Below are 25424 nucleotides of genomic sequence, written 5' to 3'. Positions count from 1 at the left end.
AGTAGCCCTCACTCGCTGCAACTAGAGAAAGCCCACACACCACAACGAAGACCCAACGCAGCCAAAAATAAAATAAATAAATAAATTTATTAAAAAAAAAGAATAAAGTCATTTTCAGCCTCTAAAACTGTGCTTGCCGCGTACCCTTTCACAGTAAGCTATGAAAGAGTGTGCCACATCTAAAAGAGGGGGGGAAACAAGAAAAGTGACAACGTGGGATCCGGTGTGGCAGAGTCAGAGAGCGTTCCCAGGGGAGGAGACAAGGGCCCCAGGATGGCAGCTGGGCTGCAGGCCTGGGAGCTCCCAGGCCACTAGGACTTGGGGACAGAGGCTCTGGGAAGAGATACTTCAATGATGGGATGTGTTTGGGGGTAAACTCAAGGAGAAGCCTTCCTCTTCTGGCAGAGAAGTTGGGGCTGGATTAGTAACAAAGATACAGAAAACATGCAGATGAAAAAAAGAACAACTATTAATTCCAAGGAAATAAAGTTATCAGAAGAAAAGAAATACATACAATCAGCTCTGAATAATATCTATAGGTCCTGATAATATAAACACTGAGTATTTAAAAGGTGATTCAGGGAGGATGGGGGGAAGTGTTGTGAGTGACAGAGCCGGGGTAGCAACGAGAGAGCTCAATTCTCCTTTTCTGTAGGAGGAAGGCACAGCTAATGTATGAAGTGTTTTTAAAAAGGAAAGAAACTGCGGTATATCCACATTGTTTGGAAAAGTGGAGGCGATTAGCACTCACCAGGTGAAAGGACAGAAGGCTGAGGCCCCTGGAGTGGGCCGGAGTGGGGCAAGGCTTCCTCTTTCCATTGTGACCATTTGTGAACTACCAGCATTTGACTTTTTAGACTATGCATAACTTCTATAAAGATGAAAACTAAATTAAAACAAACAAAGCACAACGAAACAGAAAGTCTGGCCGCCCAGGCCCCATTCCTGCAGGCAACAGTTAGCTGGAGCTGAGTGGGGACCCTCGGGAGCGGGGTACACACCCCAGTTCTCCGCACACAGCCCCCTCACTCATTTACGAGTCCTGCGTGGTCCCTGGTGGCACTTGATGTCAGTCCAGGTTCTGAATCCACAGACACCCACCCACTCATGCACACATTTGTCCATCATTCAGACATTTACAGAATGCCCCCTTAGTGGCAGCACTCAGACAGCAATGCACGTCACTGCTGCCAGGTCAACAGGGGTGGGGGGTCGCCACACTGTCCGGTCAGTGCCCCAGGAGAAAAGCACCAAACCTAGTCAGGACAGGCTTCCTGGAGGAAGCAGCTGGACAGCAAAGCCGAAGACAAGCACGACTGCAGGTGTGTGTGTGGGGAAGGCAAGTGCGGACACCTACTTTTGGCAGCTTCCAGGTCCCAGACGCGGATGGAGCCCGACTGGGAACCGGCCACGATGAGCTCCTCAGGGGTGTTGAGACGTACGCTCTCCACTGGGGACGTGTGACCCGTCAGGCTCTGTGAAGAGAGGGTGGCAGCTTCAGCACTCTGCGCGAACAGACCCCCAGCTACGGCCCTAAAATCTGGATCCCTGGGAGGCACGTCAAGCAGGGATGCTGTGCTAGACCGAGCCACCCCCAGGCCTCTCGGCTCCCAGGGCTAAAAGTGGGCCAGACCCCAGTCGTGCTCTTGACATGAACATCACCTGCAGAAGTGGCCCTGGGCCCCTCGGAGGGGGGCAGCTGACCTTTTAGTCCCAAGTCCAAAGCATCGCCCACCTGGGCTGTGCTCCCATCTCCACTCTCCGCCCGGCCCAGCCCTCAGGAGGGGAAACCACGGCAGAACTGAGGCCTGGCTCGTCAGCGGCACACACCTCGCCCCTCTGGAACGCGCGGATCCCCAGAGGCGGCCCCCTCTGGAGGACCCAGCCACGTTCTCAGGCAGGGGCTCTGGAACCCAGGGGACCTGGGAGTGACTCTGCTGGGAGACACAGAGGCTCCCCCCAATTCAGACCAGGCCAGAGCTGGGCAGGGCTGAGCCCAGGGATGGGGGTGGGAGGTGCTGGCACTTCCAGCTTTCTGGAGAGGAGGCTGGAATCTGAAATTCGTGGTGTCTGTCACTCCCCGTACAGCACCGGCCACCGAATGCCCAGTGGTGATGCCATCAGCGTTTGCTAAGACCATGTTCCCATGGGAACTGGGGACAGTAGGGGAAAACTGCTCCTCAGCAGAACTACCCAAAGGCCAGACAGTTACAAGCAGCTTGCCCGACTCCCCAGTATCACCAGCAGGAGTATAAATGGGTAGAAACTCCATGGAGGGCAATTAGGCAAAAATCTATCCACAATTAGAAATGCACATTCCCTGCACACCAGGCACTCCACCTTGGGGCTTACCCCACACACACTCAACACACGTGAAACAACACAGACCCAAGGTCATTCTTTGCCGTGAATCTGACAAGAGACTGGAAACAATATATATGCCCATCACAGGAAACTGATTAGATAAGCTGAGGCCACCCACGCAATGGAATAGCATTCAGCTACAAGGATGAACGAGGCACCCTCTGAATATGAGAAAGACTAATCTCCATGATGCTCTCAGGTGAGAAAAGGTGGAGGACAGTATATGTCGCTTGATAGCATTTGTGCAAACTAAGAAGGGGAAGGGGACCAGGCATACACATTTGCTTGCAAATGTATAAAACAATCCTGGAAGGACACAGAGGCATTGGGAGCCGCGGTTGTCTCCAGGGAGGGATGTGTGGGTCAGGGAGCTATACAAGTTCACTCATAGTCAAAAACACACAGAAATGCAAAGACTGCCTGCAGAGGTGGTAGCGTGTGTATACACCTGAGGTGAGAAAGAACCTGGTCAGTCTGAGGCACTGAGAGGCCTGCTCTGTGGCGAGCGAGGGGATGAGGCCTGCTGGTGGCCTGCGAGCTACACCTGGTGTAAGCGGCTTAGTCTAGAGGACAGACCCCACGCTGTCCACTGTGCTGTTCTGAGGGCGAGAGCATGGAGGTCACTTCATGTCCATTTTTTGTCAGCCTCTGTTGATTCTTTTTCAATTGGTGTATGTTACTTTGGCATTTCAGAGAGGGGAAACACATTTGAACCCCCAAAGCAAAGTGAAGCAAAACACTTTCAGTTCTGTCCTTAACCTTGGCCGTGGTTCGGGTCAGATCTCAGCTGTCCGCTGGACCTCACAAGAACACTAAGCTGATTAAGTTTCTACCAATAAACATCACCGCCCGGGATTTCCCTGGTTGCGCAGTGGATAAGACTCTGCACTCCTGCACTCCCAATGCAGGGGGCCGGGGTTCGATCCCTGGTCGGGGAACTAGATCCCACATGCATGCCGCAACTAAGGAGCCTGCGTGCCACCACTAAGGAGCTGCAACTAAGGAGCCTGCGTGCCACCACTAAGGAGCTGCAACTAAGGAGCCTGCGTGCCACCACTAAGGAGCTGCAACTAAGGAGCCTGCGTGCCGCAACGAAGGAGCCGACAAGCCGCAACTACGAAGCCCGAATGCTGCAGCTAAGACCCCGTGCAACCAAATAAATAAATAAATAAATAAATAAATATCACCTCCCGCCGCTTTTTATCTTTATCTTTACTTGGCAAAGAGTCAAAAGACTGATACTGCCCTGTGCTGCAACATTGTGGCGGGAGAGGGCAGGCTTCTGTGCTGCCGGTGAGAATGTAAATTGATTTCCAGAGGACAGTTTGGCAATATGTTTTGAAAGCTTTTTAAAACATGCCACAGGGGGCTTCCCTGGTGGTGCAGTGGTTGAGAGTCCGCCTGCCAGTGCAGGGGACAGGGGTTCGAGCCCTGGTCCAGGAAGATCCCACATGCCGCGGAGCAACTAAGCCCGTGTGCCACGACTGCTGAGCCTGCGCTCTGGGGCCCACGTGCCACAACTACTGAGCCCGTGTGTCTAGAGCCCGTGCTCCACAGCAAGAGAGGTCACCGCGGTGAGAGGCTTGTGCACCGCAGCGAGGAGTAGCCCCCGCTCGATGCAACTAGAGAAAGCCCGCGAGCAGCCATGAAGACCCAACACAGCCAAAAATAAATAAATAAAATAAATTTATTAAAAAAAACATGCCACACCCACAGATTCAATGTGAAGGTCGCAGATCTGCTCAAAGATTTAGGGAGAGGAAGATGCTCCCCGCTGCGGCTGAGCAGAGCCAAAAACCCGGCAATGACTTCCACGCTGCGAACCAGGCGTGGCCAAGCTCATCCCTGCGATGAAATACTGCGAGGCTTTTAGAAATCATGTCGTAAAAGGATATTGGTGGACACGGGAAAATGCTGACGATGTTGTTATTTTTAAAAAAAACCAGGCTACAGAAGAGTAAGATAGTGTTCTGGAAACATACTGTTATACGTTTCTGTGTGTGTACACGTAGGCATGTTTGCATGTGTGCGTGTGTACATACAGGCACAAGTCTGCACACACATGCATGCGTACCTAGAAGGGCACAGACCAAAATACCAAATGTAATGGTCTTTGGATAATCAAACTATATGTGATTCATTTTCGTTATTTTTTTCCCTCCTTTACACCTTCCTGTTTTGGAAAACAGTTTTTGGCATTGAATATAGTTGTGTACAGGGAGAGAGTGCCACTGAAATGGAGAAGGACCCTATGGGGCCTTCCTAGGACAGACACACCTCCCCGCATGTCCTCTGTCTGCCTTTTGTCTGTAGAGAAACTTCCGTCAAAGAATAAATTTAATCAGAGAAGTGAGGAAAATGCAGAAGCATCAAAGGAAAGCAGTCAAACGAGACCAAATAATTATAGCTTAGTCATTAAACAAAGTCAAGGACCTTCAGTTCCTCTTCAAGGGCTATGGATAATAATCTGAACCATATCTTTTGAGCTGTGATACTGAAATTCCCACCAGGTGGAAGAAGTTGACTACATGACGACCAGATTATAGCCATGACCAAGAACTGCTGCTTCCAAGAACTGGCCTCAAAGAAATGGGGACAAACAGACCCCGGTACTAAAGATGCTCATCAGACCACTGCATGACCAATTTCAAGATGACTGTCAGAGCTGGCTGTGCTGCTCTGCAATGGCACCCTCCCAGCACCTACATACCCCTGAAACTCTCCTTTAAAAGTTCTTGCCCTCTGATCAACGGGGGGGAGTTGGCCATTGGATACGTGTCTGCCTTCCCCCCAGTTGCCGGCCTCCTGAACAAAGCAACCTTACCTTTCAACCAACACTTGCCTCTCGAGTATTGGCTTCCAAGCTGCAAGCAGCCAGACCTAAGTTCGGTAACACTGTTAAAGAACCAGTCCTCTAATCAGCTCCAACCAGGGGCGCTCAGATCCTTTTTGTGGAATGAGGTGGGGAATGAATCAAAACAGCCGCACGTGTAACTGACAGGCAAGCGGATAGGCCAGTGGGCAGGCGAGGCTCAAATTCGGGTCTGTGGGATTATTTTAGCATTCTCACACAGGCTCCCCAGAGTTCTGTCCCATGGCCAGGTGACCCCCCCTCCCCGCATTCCTGAGGACGGGTCACTGTCCCAGCCATCAGGGTTATCCTGGGCCTTCCTGAGCGGACGGCTGGGGAAGGCACTGATGTGCTGGGTTCCTGCAAAGCTGCCCGCTCCCAGCCCCCAACCCTGGCCTGCCCACCCACCCTTCCCCAGCCCCGCCTGCCGGCCGAGCCTCACCATGATGCAGTTGGGCTTGTTGATGGACCACAGGTTGACACGGCAGTCATCCCCACCTGTGGCCAGCAGCCGGCCCGAGGCTTTGCCCAGCACCAGCGAGGACACGTTGCTGGCATGGGCCACGATCTCCTCTATACAGGAAAGAGCAGAGGGACAAGGCAGTCAGGGGCCTGACAGGCCACATGGAGGAGGGCTAGGCCTTGCCCTGCTCGGCCACCAGCCCTGGCACCCGAAGCCCAGCGGGAGGGCTCTGCCCCCTGCGGCTCCCCTTTGGTGCCCAGACACCCGCCATGAGCCGTGGGACGAGGCAGAGTTTGGGCCTGAGACAGAAATGACTATTTCTCAACTTCAGTCATTCCCATCCTTCCCTTAGGCCTCATGATTTTTTTCCTTCTTCTGTATACCCACGGGTACGGCTATTGACTTACTATGCTCAATTTTTAAAACTGACTTGCTATTTTTATTTAGCTGTGTCGTTTAAGTAATAATATGCATGAAATTATAAGCTTGGTATGTTCATTCTATTTTTTCTATGATACAAAAAGAAAAATGAAAACAATTATTAAAATAAAAAATATTGACCCATGTACCACCTAAGCGCCTCTCAGCCACCGCGTGGTGTTCCTGCTTTGGGGAACACACTTTCAGAACCGTGCCTGTCAAACGCAGACGAGCCGTCCCCAGGTGAGCTCAGCCAGGGCTTCAGCCCGCAGCTTCAGAATCACGGGCTGGGCTCTGGTCTGGGCTCTGCTATTGCAGGCTGTGTGGCCTTAGACAAGTCGCTCACCCTCTCTGAGTGCTGGGTTCCTCGTCGGGTAAATGGGGATAATAACAGTGCTTGGCTCACTGGGCTACTGAGGGTTCAGTGAGGACATGCCTGTGGGCTGCTGCGAGGGGCTGGGTGCTCGCGGCTGCTCGGCAGGCCGAGGACCAGACGCCATGGAGAGCGGGCACTGGGGCCCAGGAGGGCACAGGAGGGTGGGCTGGGTGAGGAGGGAGCAGGACGCAGCCGCCTGAGGGGTCTAGGTATGAGGGCCAACCGGACAGAGCATGAGGCAAGGTCACTGTGGGCGGCCACGAGGGCTCCTGGCTTGGACTGGGGTGGGGGAGGGCAGTGGACGCATGTCTCAGGGGACATTGCCAGGGCCCCCAGGGAACAAAACATGGGCAAGGAACCAAGAGGCAGCCCAGGCCTCCGAGCCAGGGCCTGAGTAGCTCCTCCTGAGAACGCAGAGGGAAGAAACAGGTCTCCCCACACAGAGGAGGAAAAACCCCAACACGCTGACGCCCTGAGGCAGCTGCGAGGCCGGCGTGGGTGCCTCTGAGGGAGAGGCCGCTGCGGCTGCCCTGCAGAGGCCCCTCCTGGGCACCTGCTCTGGCCTCCATCCTGCCTGGGGGTCTCTGTGGTGCCCGCTTCAGACGGCAGGAAGGCTGGGAAGCTGGGCCCAGGAGGGATGTTTGCCAGGTGGCGTGGCTCTCAGGGGCTGTCAGAGCTGCCCAGGGGGCCAGGCTCCAGGCTCGACCTCACAGACAACACCCCATCTCAAGGCCCGGCTAGGCCAGCCCCAGCAGGGCGAGAGCTCCCAGCAGGGCGAGAGCTCCCAGCAGGCCCAAACCTGAGCCAGGGCCCTGGGGACCCCACCACTGGATTCGAGGAAGCTGGGCCTCTCTCTGGTCCGCACCTCAGCCAAGGAGCCTTCTGTCCTCTGCACACTGTAGGGACAGATGCCTGGATGCTCTGGGGCTCTGGTCACGGACACTTACATGTTCAAGAGCTTCTGCTGGGCCAAACTGACGGCCCAACCCAGCTAGAGGGCAAACCACCCTCCCCCTGAGCACTCTGATCCCCAGCCTGGGGTCCTCTCCCCTTCCCTGAAGACACTCCCCGCATGCGCTGCCCTCTGTGTGTGACCCACCTAGAGGCCTGATTGCCCACCCCGGCTCTCACCCTTCCCAGAGAAAGTCCTGGCTGGCCCCCACTGCACTGGGCCTCCTGGATGCACTGCCACCCCTCTCTGCACCTCAGGACTACTGCCCCCAGAGACAGCCATTAATGCATGATATAAATGTTTCCTGGGTACCTGCTCTAGGCCGGGCGCTAAGAGACAGTGGGGAGGGATAGTGATAAGTGTCTTGTCTTCACACTCCAGCCTGATCACATGGTCCCTGATACAGGGCATCCAGCCTGCAGAACCACAGACTTTAGGGTGAGAAGAATTTGAAGGTTGGGCCCTTCTAGAAGGGCTCAGACCACCCGCCTGCAAGCAGCCTGAGCAGGGGACTGATTGGAGCCCCTGGAGGGACCAGGAGGTGGGGTGGGGAAAGGGGGGCACACCTCAGGCACCAGGCAGAGGCCTCGGCATAGGGCACTGGCCCAAGAGCTCCCACTCTGGCCTGAAGGACAGCATCCAGCAATGGCCCAGGCCTGGGTACTGAACTTAAATGTACAAACAAATAAAAACAAACAAAAATCCTCACAGCAGGCCAGGTTGATGGTTGCTGCTCTACCCTGTGGCACAGGCCCGTGCTAGTTTCCCAAGCTCAGGTGGCACAACCTGGACCCCACATCCCAGCCAGAGCTGGGGGAACACTGCATTCTGGCCAGAGGCACTGCGCACCTGCACCCCAAACAGAAGATGCAAAGAACTAGGTTTCAACGACCTCACGCTGGCCAAGCACGTTCTGATCCTCCCCAGACTCTAGAGCCACAAGGAGCCGGAGGTCATTTGGGCTTGGGCTCTCAGACAGTTTATACCCATGGAAACTGCTGTGCACATGAAATTGTCAGCAGATGCCCAATATGCCTGATCACATCACCTCCCACTTGAATGCTTTGAGGGCTTGGCCTTGCCCTTCAGATAAAGCCAAAACCTCAGAAGGGCTGGGGTCCTGTAGACATATGTCCTCACCAGCCTATGTGACACCACATTCTCCCCACTGCTGTGCTGCAGCCCATGGCCTCTTCTGAGGCCTTCCAATGCACCAAGCTTCCTGCCTCAGGGCCTTTGCACATGCTGTTTAGGCAGCCTACAGCACTCCCCTACCCCCACCCCTCATCACCTAGTTAACTGATTCAAAGCACAACTGTTAACTGTTCCAGCTTGGAATTGGGTTCCAAGGAGAGATGGGTCAGTGTGATTATCTGATTCCTGCCTGTTGCCCTCCCCAGGCTCTGAGCCCCGCTGCATAGGGACGTTGTCTATTCTGTCCCCCACTGTCTCCCCAGTGCCTGGTTCTTTCCTGGTTTCTCAGGAAAAACAGCTGTTGAAGGTATACATTCATAACCCCAATAAATACAAAGCCACTCTGTCCAAAGTATACCCTTCTTGGGAGCCCATAACAGGATTCTCCCAGAACCCTAGGGCTGAGGAACAATTTGAAAATGGCCCAAACCTCTCATTTACAAATGAGGATGCTGAGGCCCAGCAAAGAGTTTTGCCCAGATTCTCACAGTTAAAAAAGTGAAGGAGCCTTGCCCCAGCTTCTGAAAACAGCCCAGGGACAGTGCATAGCAGAAGGTGGCCAGTTCGGACACACCAGATCTATGCCACCCAGTTATTACAGGCGGGGTACAGCCCACAGAAGCGCCAACGTGTAGAGCAACAGGTCTCAAAATATGATCTGGAGAACACTGGGATCCTCACGATCCTTTTGGGGATCCAAGAGAACAAAACTACTTTTATCATAACACTAAGATGGAATTTGACTTCTATACTCTCATTTGCTCACAAGAATATGGTGGAGTTTTCCAGGAGATATATGACATGTGAGGACATCATCACTAACGGCGTGTTTCTGCGTTCTTGTGTTTTAAAATGTCTCAGTATTAATTTCTAACACGGTAAATATTGATAGATGTGACTCCCATAAACAAAAACTCTTTGGGGTCCTCAATAATTTTTAAGAGTATAAAGGTGTCCTAAGACCAAAGAGTTTAGAGCTGTCAGTATAGAGTAACGGTGGGGGTGGGTGGTGCCCGGGCTCAGGTACATTCCAGAGGCTATCAGCATCCCTCTGCCTATCCTCTCACCCCAGCCCCCAGCCCAAGATGCCCTCATCTGACGGGGGAGCTTGACTTGTGAGACGTCTGAAAACGCCAAGAACATCTTTCAGGATTTCTTGCCCCATTCCGCCTGCCAGCCTAACTGGAAATCCTGCTAAGTGCTTCATTATGTTCATTTTCTCACTTGAATCTCACAGCAACTCTAGAATGGAGGCGTGATTATCTCCTTGCACAGACAGGAAACTAAGCCTCAGACAGGTTAAGTCACCCGGCCAATGTCATCCAGCTACAAAATGCCAAAGGCATGATTTGCATCTTGGTCTACTTTACTCCAAAGCCTGGAGTCTCCCCCTGTGCCAAGAACTGGAGACACAGTTGGGGGTTCAGGCCACCCAGCAACAAACAGCTATCAGGGTAAACGGGGTGAGAAAGAAAACCACTTACGTAGCTTCCAGGCCGTCTTGGTGACCACAGGGGTGGCCATCCTTCAGCTGGCTGGCACCTGAAGTTCCACCCACAATAGACTGTGCTTTCCTTGTGGGGTGGGGGTGGATCCCCCCCCAGATCCGCCAATCAAGTTGGCAGGGAGTTTCCACACATCCAGGCAGAGGGAATGCTTCGTCTCCCAGCCCCGGACCACCTCGTGGTTTTAAATCATCCACAGCAGCAGCCCGTGCGTGACTGTTGGGATCCTGGGTCATGGAATGTCAGGCTTGAGCCATCCCAGCTCAACACTGGGCTGGAACACAAACAGAGGTGATGGCTTGTTAGCAAATACCCAGGGGGAGCTCAGGGGTCCCTGGGTTTGCAGACCTGCAGATGCAGCTCCCTGGATGACCAAGGCCACTTGATAAAGACAAACACCCACCAAAAGCACCAGAGCCAAGAGATGCACTGCAAACTGGGTTTGAGAATCTGGAGAGGGGGTACCTCAGGCAGGGTGACTTGGAACACAGGGAAAAAGAAGGTCCTCCCAGAGGCCAGGATGATGGGAGAAGGCTCTGTTCCAGGAAGCTGGCTGCCTGAAATGCAGCAGCTGCGGTGGGGCGGGGAAGACCACATGTCTGCAGTTCGGATAGATTGCTGGGAGTTACTGTTTCTCTGACGTATGGGAAGGGGGCGGAGTCAGAGGCTAAGTTTAGGGGCCCATCAGAAGCACCCTAGAGATAGGCATTGAAGTCTTCTCTGGGGACAGTCTCAAAGAGGGCCCTAGGGGTCCAGTTCGTATCAAGGGAACTACACCGGGTCCCTGCAATTCCCAAGGACAGTGCTGGAAACTAGGCCTCCAGTCTGGTCGTGTGTCGGTATGACTCTTCAACTCTAAAAGGCGACCTCATGGAGCTTCCTATCCCCTTCCTCCAAGCCTCCCTCCCACGAACCCTATCCTCGCCCTCCCCTTTCTCCTGGGTTCCCCAGTTCTGCCTCTAGTCCTCCATTCACTCCTCCTTCTCCCTGCCGCCTGTGTCCCCCATGCGTGCACATCCTGTCTCCTGGGCTCCCTAACTTGGCCCCTGCCTCGCCAGACCCTCTTTTCTCCCCTTCCCCTGCGCTAACAGTATCCCCATTCATTCACTCTCGTGATTCTTGTGTCCCTATTCATCACCCCTCCTCCTGCTAGACCCCCGGCTCTGCTTCCGGCCTCCCTGGTTTTTCCCCTCCGGCCTCCGCGCCGGTCCCACCCCTCCCGAAGCTAGGGCTGGTCCCTCGGCCTCGCCTAATCCTCCCATTCCTCTCAACTTACGGGGCACAGGCTGCAGCCTCCCTCCGCCCAGAGCCCTCTCCGCCGCAGCCTGTCCTGGCCCCGCCTGGCTCGGCCCAGCCCGGGGCTCATTCTCCCCTCGCCTCCTCGCCCCCTCGGCCCCGCGTCCACCCCACCTGCAGCTGCGGCTCGGGAGGCCGAGGCTCCGCTCCAGGCGCGACCCCCACTTGCCTCCATCCCCTGGCCTGATTGGCCGCTGCTTGACAACCGACCCTCACAACAAAACCTCCGGCTCAGAGCCTCGCCTTCCTCACCTCCCGCACCAATCAGCCGCCGCGAGCGCCCCACCCGCCTCCGGGTTTGACCAATAGAAGCAGGCGCTTCTGCCGCTTTCCCTAAGTACCCGCCCCCTTTTCCTGAATTGGACTAATCACGAGGAAGGAGCGTTCAAGAGCCTCCCCTCGGCCTCTAACGAACCAATGCGAGCTGCCGTGTCCTTGATCCCGCCTCCGCCTCGAGGTTTCCCGTCCTCCCCTTTCCATCTCTTCCACGAACCTAGTTTGCATTTTCAAAATTTGAGACGCCCTCCAAGGGCTGCTGCGCCAATCCCTTTAGCAACCGTCCCGGGTTGACCAATCAGCGTCCGCATTATTGGAAAACCAATTCCAGGATAGCCAATGGGAAGGGGACGTCGGGAGCAGCGTGACGCCTCGGACCTTCCATCTTGGATTGGAGCGAAGGGGGGACGAGGCCTTAGTCAGCACTTTGCGGTAATTCCTATTTCTTACCTTTGCTCAGGGGCGGTGTTTCCGTGCTCTGAAGACTCCCTGGCTCGGACGCCGGCTTGAGTCCCCCACAGGAGGCGTAGAGGGAAACGGAGTCTGACTCCGGGTCCGAGTCAGTCGTGGAGCCTTGGAGGGAAGCCCCTACGGCCTCGGCCTCAATGAATGGATGAGTCGGCTGAACCCTTAGGCGGACCACCAACCTGGAACCCGAGAAAGGCCGACTTCGTTTGGGACTCGTGGGTGGAGTGGGCTGAGGGTTGGGTCGTGATCCGCCGTGAACTGGGGCCGCTACCCACGGAAGTCAGAGGAACAGAGGCAGGGGTCACAAAAATGTCTTGGGAGGGAGCCACTGGAACCATGTTTAGAGGGATATCATGCCCATGAGGTCAGAGCTGGGGTTAAGACTTAGACAGCCACGTACTCTGGACAAGGTGTATTTTCAGAGCTTCCAGTTTCTTGTCTGCAAAATGAGGGTCATCGCATACCCACCACCCCACCACCACTAGAGTGGCCCAGCTCACAGAGTGGGAATGGCAAGCCCAAGGTGTGTGCCCCAGAACTTGGGGTCTTGACGCTAGACTGCAAGGGACTGGATCCCAGCGCCTCTTCTTATCAGCCACTAATTAGCCATCTGTGAAATGGGGATGGCATTGCTGTATTAAATAAGACTTGTAAAGGTGGTCCCAGGCCATAGATAAAGAAGGGAAGGAGAAAAAGGCTGGTGCTGGGGCCTGTGAACCATGAGGTACAAATGGCAAATTACAAGTGTTTATTTACAGGAAAATCAGGAGAAGCAGGAACAGATGGCTGCAGGGAGGTGGTGTGGCAGCGAGGCCAGGTGCCCAGATGGATGGTCATTAGCTGGGCATAGGGAGCACGTAGGCCAGGCTTTGGGGGAGGTTTCTTTCTCTGGCAGCTTCACTGAGGCCTCAGGAGGGGCAAAGGACCACAGGTGTGGGGACTGAGAGGCATCAAACGAAGACTTTCAGTAACTCCACCAGGCGTGGGTCCTTGTAGAGCTTTTCCTCCATAGCCAGGTACTTCAGTGGGGCCAGCTCCTTGTGTCTGAAATCAGGGGAGGAACGAGAGGTGGTGAGGGGTTACAAAGCCAGTGCTCCAGGCTCCTAGTGGGTCCTCTCAGCTCCTCCGTCTCCTCACCGATTGAGCCGCTGCTCCAGGATGCGGATGCGGAACATGGCCTGAGAGCAGTAACTCAGGTACAAGTCTTCATCCTCGGGCGTCAAGGTCACCTGGTTCTCCTGATACCACTGCTGCTGCTTCTGCAGCTCCTGGGTCTCCTGTGGGCACAGGGAAGAGAGAGCAGGAGGGCTGATGACGACTGACTCTTAGCCAGGCTGCAGGCTGAAATCCCTACAAGGGTCGGCCCCGCTACCCCTACTGACAGGAGCCAGAGGAGCACAGGCCTGGAGCCACTGGGGTCTTGTTTAGAGGGATATCATGTCCACGAGGTTAGAGCAGGGGTCAAGACTGAGAGTCATGTGACTCTGGTCAAGGTACGTTTTCAGAGCTTCCAATTTGCTGTCTGCAAAACCCACCCCACCACCACAGAGCTCTTTGTGAAGATTAAGTTAGACAATGCATGGGAACTACGTGGTGTGTACCTGACAAACAGAAATGGGTCAAGGACTAGGAGCTGTTATAAGGCTCCATCCATCCACCCACCGCTCCCTCTCTCCGTCCACCCTTCCACCCAATGAACAAGTGTGAGGAAGGACAACTCGGTCATTGGGACACCCCAAGCACTGACATCCTCCCCCTCCCCCGATTAGTCCCTCACAAGTCTGTGAGATGGTGAGCAAACAGCCCTGGGCCCATTTTCTGGTTGAGGATGCTGAGGTCCCCTCCCCTGCCAGGGCCCTGGCTGCACCTTTTCAAACCGGGCCTGGATGAGGTTGGCCTTGTCGATGAGCCGCTGCTTGAAGTCACTGAGGCACTCATCCTTGAGGCGCATGGCCTGCCAGCGTGTCAGCTTCTCTCCCGGTGGGAGCTGTGCCAGAAACGGGGCCAGGTAGTCCAGCTGGGCCTCCACCTGCCACAGGTGCTCCTCGTGCATCACGCGCTCCTGTGGAGAGGGGCCGGGGTGGGGGGGGGTTCCTCATCATTAACATGTGACCGCACAAAACCAGGCCTCAAACCCAGAAGTGCTTGAGGCCTCAGAGGGGCCTGTGCTGTCTCTTGTAGCCGCGATTATTGGTAACAGCCAACTCTCGTGTCTTATGTGAATTCACGTGTCTCTACTTGGGCCCCAGAACATACCCAACACTCAGCAGATGCTTGCTCAGTAAATGGTAATAAAGAGTGGTTGTTAATGATGTTAAATCAAAAACTGCTGGTGAGTCCCTTTTTCTCTTCCACCCTGGGGCCTTATCTATGTCCTGTGTCGGCAGCCAGGGGCCAGTGAAGTTGGAGATGTGGGAGCCCGATGCCCAGACCTGGGAGTCTGAGAACCAGACATCTGATGCCCTGTCCTGTCTCACCAACCTCAACCAATTGGTTAGTGAAGGGGATTTAGAAGCTGGCCTTGAAAACCAAGCTGGGTCTTGCAACCTGAGGCGGTAATGTGAACGCCCTATGCGCAGGGGTCGGATAACTCAGGCCTGTGGCCAGAGTCAGCTCGCGAGGGCTACTGGCCCAGGTCGCGACCTCCAGGGGAGCCCCAAGTGGAGGTGGGCACACAAATTTCATTCTTTCCTCGTGCAGTAGAGGTCTTGGCTTGGCCACAGCCCCTGGAAGTGGGGGAGACCTGGCTTGCATCCTGAGTGCTCTTTGAGGTGACCCATGGAAATGGTCAGCTCAGCAGCAAGAACGACCACCATGGTGTCGACAACTTCATCTCCTATACAGGGCTTTCCGGAAGAATCCCTGATCATCCTCAGCACCCTGGAGGTGAGGGGGTGTGGCTGGGGGAGGGGTCCAGGGAAAGCTAGGGCCTGGGCCAGGGAGCAAGGCTCACCATGGCCTCCCGATACTCCTTGCTCTTCTCGTTGCGCTTGGTGTCATAGATGGAGATGGTCAGTGCATGCGCCGCCTCCTCTTCCTCCCGAAGCTTCAGGATCTCCAGCACCTGAATTGGGAAGTGGGGGCGGACGTGGTGAAGACACACCCCCACCCCTGCCACCTCCCATCTGCCCACTCTCCCTTGGGACCCGACCTCCAGCTCTGACTCCCAGGCCTGATGCCTGGACAACTTCTCCTCGTTCTTCAGCTTCATCATGGCCTCGGGCTGGTAGAGAAGCTTCTTGGTGTGCTCCATGGGCTCCACCTGGAACAACCACCACAGTGACATGGAGAAGCAGCAATGGCTGGGGTTGTAGGCAGATTCTGGAGCCAGACCTCCTGGGTTCAAATCTTCCCCTGCCATTTTTTAGCTGTGCAACCTCAAGGAAGTTGCTTAACCTCTCTGGGCCTGTTTCTTTCTTTCTTTTCTTTTTTTTTTTTCTGTGCCGTGGCATGAGGGATCTTAGTTCCCCGACCAGGGATCAAATCTGTACCCCCAGCAGTGGAAGCGCAGCATCCTAACCACTGGGACTGCCAGGGAATTCCCCTCTCTGGGCCTGTTTCTTCATCTATAAAAGCACAGCTAATAATAAAAGAGGAACTGGAGACTCAGAGGGGCTAAGGAATGTGCCAGGAGAGTGAGAATTTGAACCAGGAAAACCAGCCCCTTGGAGGTGGTGAGATCTACTCAGCCTTGGTCCCAGGATCTGCTCTCACCCAGGACTGGGGGGTAGGGATGATGAGTAGTCGAGGCCAGCTGGGTTGTCTTTCTTGGTGGAAAAGAGGAAGATTTTCAGAGGCGCTCAAAGAGAAGTATCCCAGATGGGAGCTCTTGATTTTCCCAAGGGGCAGAGATGAATTTCCAGGCTGGGAACCAGGACGTTCTATCCCAGTTCTCCCAAGTTGCTGGGACAGGACAGAGGGCCCCAGGGCTCTCTCCTCTCCCCACCCCCACCTGCCCCTGCCCGCCATGGCCCCCAGGCGCACCTCAAAGCTGAGACACATGTCAGGCGTCATGATGATCTTGTTGCCCTTGCTGTCCCCCTCCGTGCGCCACAGGAACTCACGCTTGGAGGCCGTGATGCGGTCCTCGCGGCAGTGGTAGCGCAGCTGGATGCGCTCATCCAGGATCAGAAACACGCGCTCTGCCACGTCTTCATCCGCAGGCTTCGCAGGGTTGCGGAAGAATCGCTCTGTGATTTTCTGGCAGGCCAGAACATGCGTAGGATGGGAGGTGGGAAGGGATTTCTGTGCCTGACCCGACGACAGGAGCAAAGGACACTCGGGGATGCTGGGGTCTGGGGTCGTTTGGGGGGTCATGTGGAATAGCCCCTCCCAGCTAAACAATGGCTCTCAAGGCCCCAGGGGTTCTCGGTGTCTGGCCACTGCAGCCCTGGTGGTGCTGGATTTCTTCTCTAGCTCCCTCCACAAGATGGGGAGCTCACCACCTCTCCAGGCAGCCTGTTCTATAGCTAGACATCCCTTACTGCTAGAAAGAGCTTCTTTGCTATTCAGACATTAAACATAGGTTGCAAATGATTTGTAATGATATGGAGAAAAAAATCTCACATTTTAATGTTAAGAGGGTGATACGGGAATTCTACTTACACACACACACACACACACACACACACACACACACAAATCTTAAGTTAGAAAGGATTCTCAAAACCAAACCTATTAATATGTGGTAATATCTGAGAGTTGGCATTCTGAGATATTTTTACTTTTTACATTTTTACATGTTTTCTTAATGTTTAGTCACGAGTGTGTATTTTTTGTAACAGTAAGGAAATAATACCTCCCTGGCCCAGCGTCTGAGGGCACCGTCTGGCATCAGACAGACCTGAGACTGTGTGTTTGGTAAAACTGGAAAGGTCGCTCAGTAAAGAAGTTTCCCCGGAGGGAGTCAGGGCTGTTCCCCTCCAGGGGTAACCTTGGCCCACCAGAGGGGGCAGGCACCCTGTCCCCAGGCCCAGCGAGTGCTCACCACCACGGGCCGGGGGTTTGACTCTGCACTGTTCAGAGCCAACTTCTTGATCCGGGGCCCGAAATTGACATGGCGGTAGGAGAGGAGGTCAGGCCGCCCTTGGTAGTACTCCGTCATTGTCCTGGGCGTCTCCTCCCGTTTGATCAGGCCGTCCACGCGGGCCGTTTCATAAAACTCCATGATGCGGTCCATCTCGGGTTGCATGGACGTGTATGAGTGCACTGCCAAGGGGGGGGGGGGTCCGGGGACAGGGCTAGGTGAGCACTGGGAGCTCTGGACCCTGGCTTGATAACCCAACCCCAGGGCCCAGGGAGAAGCGTTAGTATGTAACCAGTGCCCTAGTGCTGGGTATTTAGGCTGCTTCCAACTTTTTTGCTATGATCAACACCATGATGAACGTCTGCAGTTTGCATTTTTTGTCCTTGCCTGCTATTTGCTGAGCAGTAGAACTGCTGGTCAAAAAGCCTACATATTTTAAAGCTATTATTGATTGTTTTGCCCAACTGCTCTCCAGAAAAGCTGCGCCAGTTTGCTGTCATACCAGCAGTGACAGGGACTCACTTGCTCACACCTGGTAGGACCATTTTTTTTCATCTTTGCCAACATAAGGGTTGTAAGATGGTCCCTTATTGATTTAGTTTCTTTCTTTCTTTCTTTTTTTTAAATTTCAACCACCAAGCAAGGTTGGTCATGTTTTTAGACATATACTGACCCTAGGTTTTTCTTTTGTGAATTCTTGGATCAGGTTGTTAATTCCCAGGATATGTTCTTCCCTCCCTTCCCAGCCTCCTGGGCTCATGACCGTGTCTGCACCTCCATACTTCTGCCCTCTGCATCAGTCTTGTGGGGACACTTGTTGGTTTTCTTGCTCAGCATCCTAACCCCTGTAAATGTGGCCCCCGCTGGGTGCCCGATCCCAGCCACAGCATAGGCTGCGGCCCTGCTTTGCCTTTCCTGGAAGAACACTGTCAACGTTTCCTTGGATTTTCTGTGTTTCCCCTTACCTCCCGCATGTCTGCTTTGCTTAGGGAGGCAGGGGCCCTTTCTGTTGCTTGCCGCCCAGGAACCCTGTCAATACGTGGATACTGGTTCCTCCCACTACATGCCAGCTGCATGGAGGCTGCTCTAAGGAGCACGTGAGGCCCCCAACCTGGGCACCCAGCTGGCCTAGCAATGGGGCCTACGTACCACGCAGAGCCTGGGGGTGGCCCGGCTTGAAGTAGTCGATATTCAGGCCCGTGACCTTGTTGATGTGCTTCAGCTCCAGCATATCCTCCCGGTTCTGGAACCACTCCTTTACCTCCAAAGTCTTGGTGCCTGTAGGGCCCGATGCGTGCTTGAAGCAGCCAGGCCAGCTCCCTCAGCCTCCATCCCACCGCCCCAGCACACGGAGGCCAGCAGGGCCCACACTCACACCAAGAGAGGGGCAGTGACATGACCGAGGTCAGGTGGCATGTTGGGGGACCCAGCTCTCCTGCTCCCCGCAGCCAGGGCTGCCCCCTTACACTCCAAGTCCTCGTAGGTGGTGAGGCGGCACACCAGGCCGTTGTTGTTGAGGTACGGGGCCCACTTCTCCAGCTTTGCCCTCTTGTACTGTATCACCTTCTTCCCGTTTGGACAGCGGGTCTCGAACGCTGCAGACACAGAGTGGGCTGGGGTCCTTCCTCCCCAGATCGGGGGAAGGGAGGGCCAGCCCCACCAGCCCACCAGCCGCTCATCAGCCTCTGTGCACTGTGCTGTCTGCTAGGCTCCTCCAGCCCCCACACCTGCTCCGTGGAGGCAGAGGAAAAGAGTCACCAGGGGTGGCACCTGCCCTGGAGGAGATCTCAGCTTGAGCCTGACCACACCGCACTCTCACTGCCAGGCCTTGGCTGGAAACACCATCCCCTCCTGCCCTTACTGGGCTGACTTCTTCCGATCCCTTAAAACTTAGCTCCCATGACTTCTCCTCCCAGAAGCCCTTTCTGCCCCCCCAACCAGCCTCCAACCCCCTGGGTTCCCATGACACCCTCTTTAGCCCTTCCTACCCTGTTGGGATGGCCTGGGCCCTCCCCGTGGTTCTAGGCATTCCCACACAGAAACCTCAGCAGCCAGCAGAAGGTGGCATGGGGCACAAGCGTGCCTGTCCCCCTGCTTTCCCTGCCTGCCCCTTTTTGGTCCTGAGACCCCTGTGCCCTCTGGGTACTGTGCACAGTCTCCTCCTGGCAGAGTGGGGTGAGGGATGGGAACGGCTGTGTCCTGGTCCTTGGTCCTCCATCACCGGCCACACTCCATCATCCTGGGTGGGTTAACTGAGCCCTGTCCTGTATGCCAGACTGGGGTCAGGCCCCAGGCTGCAGAGCTGAGTGTATATGTTGAGAAGGAAGAAATGAAGAGGGTGCAGCAGAAAGCAGGCCATGGGGGCGGAAATGAGGGACCAAGGCAGCCTCTGCTTGTATCCCCCTGTCTAGTTGTTGCCACAGACATCCCCAGAAGCCCGGACACCAGTAAGGGTGCAATACCTTCTGGGGAGATCTCAATCTGCTCTACCCACGAGCACGGCATGTCGAAGCTCTTATCCTCATCCTCCTTGCCCTGTTGGGAGAAGTGGGAGTGGGGTGGCGGTTCTGATCAGGGCTGGGCCATGGAGCCGAAGTTACGGTCAGAGCCTCTGCCTCATCCCTCAGGGCCAAGCCGGGGTGGTTCGTCCGCTCCCCCAGGAAGCCCAGAGGTCTCGATCAGTTCTGACCTGGCTTGACCCGAGATGGGGGGAGAGGAGCAGTCAGCTCCTCCCCGTGCCCATCTGGTGCCCGGCGAGGACAGCAGCACCCTGTCCTGCATGCCCCGCCTTCCCTCTGTCAACAGAGGCACGAGGAAAGCCACAGCCCTTCAGTAAAACTGAGGCTCAAAGCAGTTAAGGGACTTGCCCGGGACCCCTAAGCCTCAGTTTTCTAACTGTAAACTGAACCCCTTGGGAGGATTGACTGATAAATGTACATAAGGGTTTGGGACACTGCCTGGATGCCCTTATTGGTTTTTTTTCTTTTTGAGCCTAGTTTCCCCATCTGGCAAATAAGGCCTGGTCTAGACAAATGGTCCTCAGGTTAGGTAACCACAGAAACTTGGATAAGATTTTCTCAATTTAAAACTTCTCTCCCCACCAAATTGCTCAGACCTCTGATGCCTGCTCAGCTAATCTGTTCACATTTTGAGGCCAGCAGGGGGCACCAGTGCCCCAGGATTTACTGCACAGGGGAGGAGGCTCTCTGGTCTCCAGAGATGAGGACTCTGGCAACACTCAACACCATGTGCAGGGGGGTCTACACAGCTATGCCAAGCACATCACACCAGTGGGCTCACTTTGTCCTCAAGCAGTCCCAGGAGGTAGAACAGAACCACCTTTGAGAACCCAGACTTGGGAGCCAGACTGTCAAATCCCAGGTTCAAATCCCAGTTCTGTCACTTACTGCCTGTGTAACTTTGGGTACGTTACTTCACCCCCCTGTGTGTAAGTCTTCCTATCAGAAAAATGGGACATGATAATACTAGTACCCACCTCGCCGGGTAGTTGTGAAGATTTAGACAAGTTAATTTAAGTTAAGCACCTACTGGCACTGAGAAAGGGGCATATGCGTGTTACCTATGGGCTGAATTGTGTCCCCTCAAAATTCACATGTCCTAACACCCAGCACCCCAGAATGTGACTATATTTGTAGATAGGATCTTTTTTTTCTTTTTTTTTTAATAAACATTTATTTTTGGCTGCATTGCTGCACACGGGCTTTCTCTAGTTGCGGCAAGCAGGGGCTACTCTTCGTTGTGGCGCACAGGCTTCTCATTGCAGTGGCCTCTCTTGTTGTGGAGCACGGGCTCTAGGTGTGCAGGCTTCAGCAGTTGTGGCACGCAGGCTTAGTTGCTCCGCAGCATGTGGGATCTTCCCAGACCGGGGCTCAAACCCGTGTCCCCTGCATTGGCAGGCGGATTCTTAACCACTGCACCACCAGGGAAGTCCCTGGAGATAGGATCTTTAAAGAGGTAATTAAGTTAAACTAAGGTCATTAGGTTGGGCCCTAATCCAATACGACTGGTGTCCTTATAAGAAGAGGAGATTGGCTTCCCTGGTGGCGCAGTGGTTGAGAATCTGCCTGCCAATGCAGGGGACACGGGTTCGAGCCCTGGTCTGGGAAGATCCCACATGCCGCGGAGCGACTAGGCCCGTGAGCCACAACTACTGAGCCTGCGCGTCTGGAGCCCGTGCTCCGCAGCAAGAGAGGCCACGATAGTGAGAGACCCGCGCACCGCGATAAAGAGTGGCCCCCACTTGCCACAACTAGAGAAAGCCCTTGCACAGAAACAAAGACCCAACACAGCCAAAAATAAATAAATAAAATAAATTAATTAATTTAAAAAAAAAAAAAAGAAGAGGAGATTAAAACACAGACACGCACAGAGGGAAGAGGCTGAGGACACAGGGAGAAGGCACCATCTACAAGCCAAGGAGAAACCAACCCTGCCGACACCTTGACTTCCAGGCTCCAGGGCTGTGAGAAAATAAATTCCTATTGCTTAAGCCACCCAGTCTGTGGTACTTTGTTATGGCAATTCTAGCAAATGAATACATCACTTATTACTACCATGAATGTAACCAACCCCACTCCCCCATTTCACATGCAGACGCTGAAACTGAAGCTTCCAACATTTAGGAAGTTTGCCCACTATGTCAGAGCCAATAGGGAAGGCCTCTGGACCCCTGACTTCCACGCACAGGGCCTCATGCAGACCTGCCTGACGGCCCCTGACTAGGAGATCAGAGATGACCAGGCCAATGACCTTCAGAAGGGCTGATAGGATGGACAAGAAAGGCCTGGAAGAGTGTGTGGAGGACCACGGTGGCCACGCAGGAAAGGCCTGGATGTGAGGAATGGCAGGCCCTGGGGCTCCCCGGGCTTGTGGAGAGGGTCTTATTGCCCTCCTCCAAGGGGCATGTTCTCTAGGCGCAGGGCAACCCCTGAATGCAAGTCCCAGCCCTCCCCTGCACCACTGGGGGGTCCTGGGCAGGTCACTGGACCTGTCTGGGCCTCAGTCTGCCCATCTGTAAAATGAGGGCATGGCCCAGGCCCTTCTGCTTTGAGGAATCTGTAATTGGTCTATGTGGACTGCCCCCCACGCCATACCCATACACGTGGCGGCGACATGTGTCAGGCTGGCCCGAAGCAAGACAGGGTGTCAAGCCCCCTCCACTCCCCGGCCCCCACCCCTCAGAGGCTCACCAGATTTTCCACATCATCGTCATCATTCATCCCGTCGTCCTCCTCCTCAGTCAGGGACAGGAGAGGCTTGTCGGTCCCCAAGAGCAGGTACTCCCACCTCACAGGGTCTCCCAGGTCAAAGACCAGGTCCTGGCGGAGGAGGGGATCGCTGAGAGCCCCCCACAGTCGCCACGCCCCCTCCTGCTCCGTGGGGGGCAGGGAACAGCCACGCCCAGGGGGAGAAGGCACCAGGCTGGGTCTCAGGGGGTCAGAACGTGGCTCCAGGCCGCCTCTGAGAGTCCACACCTGCCCTCCTCATCCCCACAGGGAGACCGAGGCCCCAGGGGGGCTGGGACTCCCTTCCTGTGTTGGTCTCTGTGAGAGACTTGGAAACTCTCTGGCCTGGGATGGCCTGGATGTGGAGGTCAGTCTACCTTGTCGGGGGAGAGTGGCATCGGGCAGTGTTTAGAGCAAACCCAAGCCAGAGAGATTGTACAGGCAGGGGAACCGGCCTTCTCGTGGTTCTTGCCCCGTGCCAGCAGGAAGGGAACTAGACAGGCGCGCAGAGGAGGGAAGTGCGAATTTCTCCTCCCTGGTGTGGGTCCTTCACCTCTTTCCAATCCAGCCCACCTGAACCTGGGCTCACCTGCCAAGTAACTCCCAGCAGGTGGGGCACACCATCTCCCTGTCTACCTCCCCGGGGTGGTAGGCCCCGCTCCCAACTCCAAGATGGAAGCTGCCCTCAACGGTTTCAACATGAAGCTCCCCTGACGCCAGTCCTAACCCTGTCCTCACTGTCCTGTCCGAGGCCTGGAGGGCTCAGCTGGGAGGTGGGAGGAGAGGGGAGGGGTACACGATGGGGGAGAGGGAGTGAGGGAAAGAACTGCTTGTAGATTTAACAGCAGACAGCCCAGGCTTCGTGGAGAGGAATCAAATTACACAGATGTTTGAATTTCTTAAAATCATGTCCTCCATTCTGTCACTTTTCTTTTTTGGCTGCACCGTGGGGCTTGTGGGATCTTAGTTCCCTGACCAGGGATTGAACCCGGGCCCTCAGTAATGAAAGCTCGGAGCCCCAACCACTGCAGCCAGGAAATTCCCCATTCTGTCACTTTTGTAAGTAGTAAGCAGTAGTTAGATGTTTTGCTGCTTTATCTTAAAGATCTACCTCTATAGAAAAAGCATAAACAAATGGACAACTACGACATCCCAGTCTCTGAGGGGTGCCTCACTCCAAGGCCATTTCAGGGTTCTTTGAAGGGGACTTCCCTGGCGGTCCAGTGATAAAGACTCCGTGCTTCCAAAGACGGGGGTGCGGTTTCAATCCGTGGTCAGGGAACTAAGATCCCACATGCCACGTGGCGTGGCCAAAAAATAAATTAGGAAGAAAAAAAGTCAAGGTTCTTTGAAGGAACAAAGCAACCGCTCCTGTGCTCATGGGGCAGTAAAAGTGACAGCCAGTGTCACGGTCTCTTTCTTCGTGCCCTCACTTGGTGATGCAGTACTGCCCCTCTGGCCTCACTTTCCCATCAGGCCACCCTTCCATCTTCATCTCATAACTTCTATTATCCCTGATAATAAATTTCCTCCACCTGGCACTGGTACAGGGTGTGCTGGGGGGAGGCTGAAGGAACTTCCACCCGGAAGAGGGCCAAAGGAGGGCTGCAGCAGCCTATGAAGGGCCGTTATCCCTCAGAGGGCTCTGACCACCGTGGCGGCTATGAGCTTGGGCTCTGGGGGAGGTGGTCTGGGCTCTGCCCCATCTGTGTGGTGAGGAAGACGTTCTTTCTCTAAAATGACAGTAACACTAGCTAACCTTTACTGAACAGCATGGGATTATTCTAAGCACCTACCGAATGTTATTTTCCACAACCCTGTGAGGTCGTTGAGGACCGAGCAACCCTGGACTCAGGGGCTCAGGGAGGCTGGGGGCTGGCTGGGTCTCCTTTGCTGAAGGCAGATGCATCTGAGCGTGTATCAAATCTGCCCGCCTCCCTGAAAGGGAGTAATGAGCTCCATGAAAGTAATGAGCTTTCATTACTGAGGGCCCGGGTTCAATCCCTGGTCGGGGAACTAAGATCCCACAAGCCCCACGGTGCAGCCAAAAAAAAAAAAGTGACAGGGGGGCGACAGCAGTCCCTTGGAGGGGGTCACTTCGGTATAGGGGGCGAGGGGCCCAGGATCTACCTTTGGGAAACTGGCCTGGCTGTAAATGGAGGACCTTGGAAGTAACAAAAGAGCACAGGACTTGGTGCCTGGAGCCTGTCTCTCTTTTGATTTGCATACAGCTCAATGAATTTCCATAAATTGGGTGCACCCAGGTTCCCTGCCCCCGGATCAAGAAATAGAACATTGTCCAGAACCCCAGAAAGTCCCCTGGTATCCAGTTACAACCTCCCTCCAACTGTGTGCACGTATTTTCAACTTCTATAAAGGGCACTGAGTTTTTTATACATATGTATGTATGGAAATTCATTGAGCTGGACGTGTAGGATGAGTGCACTTTCCTGCATGTGTATTGCACTTCAATACAACATTTTAAAGAAATCAAATGAACTAACAATCCACATTTTATAAGAATATACAAACCAAAAGAACGACAATAATCATATTGGAACGATTATGTATGGGCAAAGGAGTGGGCCCTGGGCACTCAGCTACAGGGAAAGTCCAAAGCCCTCCTGGCCTGGTGGCCAGATCTCCCCACAGGTCACACCTGCCTTCCCCCACTGTGCCTGCCATACCCGCCCAGGCCCTGCCCAGCACCTTGCAGCAGTTCCAACAGTCCTGCATGTTGACCCAGTAGTTCTTGTGGTTCCAGAGGCTCTCTATTCCCAGGAAGTGGTCGTCCTGGGTGCTGTAGCTACGTCCAGTGAACGGGTCAATGAAAAAGCTCTCGGGCACCTCGCGTTTCCCCGACAACACCAGGACCCAGGAGTGTACCCGCAGGCCGTGCAGGGGGTCCGTCTTTGCACTCTCCTGCTCCTGCACGGGAAAGGTGGGTGACCATGAGCCAGATGGATGGGAAGGGGGCCATCAGGGGC

The 25424-nt window shown here is 54.6% G+C and overlaps 2 protein-coding genes across 16 annotated transcripts in view; both read right to left on the bottom strand.

Annotated features, from left to right (window-relative positions):
* KATNB1 (katanin regulatory subunit B1) overlaps nucleotides 1-11642 on the bottom strand; it is a 48064-nt gene extending 36422 nt beyond the window's left edge. Inside the window, exons 1-5 of one of the 5 annotated variants that reach the window (XM_036835122.1) lie at nucleotides 11536-11642; nucleotides 10105-10399; nucleotides 5658-5788; nucleotides 1358-1475; nucleotides 752-886 (exon numbers count right to left, since the gene is read on the bottom strand). In XM_036835122.1, coding sequence (XP_036691017.1) covers nucleotides 752-886; nucleotides 1358-1475; nucleotides 5658-5788; nucleotides 10105-10144 — 424 coding nt within the window. In that variant the 5' untranslated portion in view covers nucleotides 10145-10399; nucleotides 11536-11642. Of the gene's footprint in view, nucleotides 1-751; nucleotides 887-1357; nucleotides 1476-5657; nucleotides 5789-10104; nucleotides 10400-11401; nucleotides 11505-11535 lie in introns of those variants that run through there. The other 4 variants (XM_036835123.1, XM_036835124.1, XM_036835125.1 and 1 more) reach the window with 4 other exon arrangements.
* Nucleotides 11643-12900: 1258 nt separating this feature from the next.
* The window catches only part of LOC118884683 (dynein regulatory complex subunit 7), a 50277-nt gene continuing 37753 nt past the window's right edge, over nucleotides 12901-25424 (bottom strand). For 8 of the 11 annotated variants that reach the window (XM_036832438.1, XM_036832439.1, XM_036832440.1 and 5 more), the window contains 12 exons: nucleotides 25147-25365; nucleotides 22402-22530; nucleotides 19654-19726; nucleotides 18658-18786; nucleotides 18341-18469; nucleotides 17153-17373; nucleotides 16150-16365; nucleotides 15317-15427; nucleotides 15119-15229; nucleotides 14033-14227; nucleotides 13303-13442; nucleotides 12901-13209 (listed from right to left, as the gene is read on the bottom strand). In XM_036832438.1, the coding sequence (XP_036688333.1) occupies nucleotides 13116-13209; nucleotides 13303-13442; nucleotides 14033-14227; nucleotides 15119-15229; nucleotides 15317-15427; nucleotides 16150-16365; nucleotides 17153-17373; nucleotides 18341-18469; nucleotides 18658-18786; nucleotides 19654-19726; nucleotides 22402-22530; nucleotides 25147-25365 (1767 nt within the window). In that variant the 3' untranslated portion in view covers nucleotides 12901-13115. Of the gene's footprint in view, nucleotides 13210-13302; nucleotides 13443-14032; nucleotides 14228-15118; nucleotides 15230-15316; nucleotides 15428-15879; nucleotides 15933-16149; nucleotides 16366-17152; nucleotides 17374-18340; nucleotides 18470-18657; nucleotides 18787-19653; nucleotides 19727-22401; nucleotides 22531-25146; nucleotides 25366-25424 lie in introns of those variants that run through there. The other 3 variants (XM_036832443.1, XM_036832444.1, XR_005017345.1) reach the window with 3 other exon arrangements.

This window comes from Balaenoptera musculus, chromosome 19 (genome assembly GCF_009873245.2).
Source record: "Balaenoptera musculus isolate JJ_BM4_2016_0621 chromosome 19, mBalMus1.pri.v3, whole genome shotgun sequence".
Lineage (NCBI taxonomy): Eukaryota > Metazoa > Chordata > Mammalia > Artiodactyla > Balaenopteridae > Balaenoptera > Balaenoptera musculus.
This window is presented reverse-complemented; position numbering and strand designations above follow the sequence as displayed.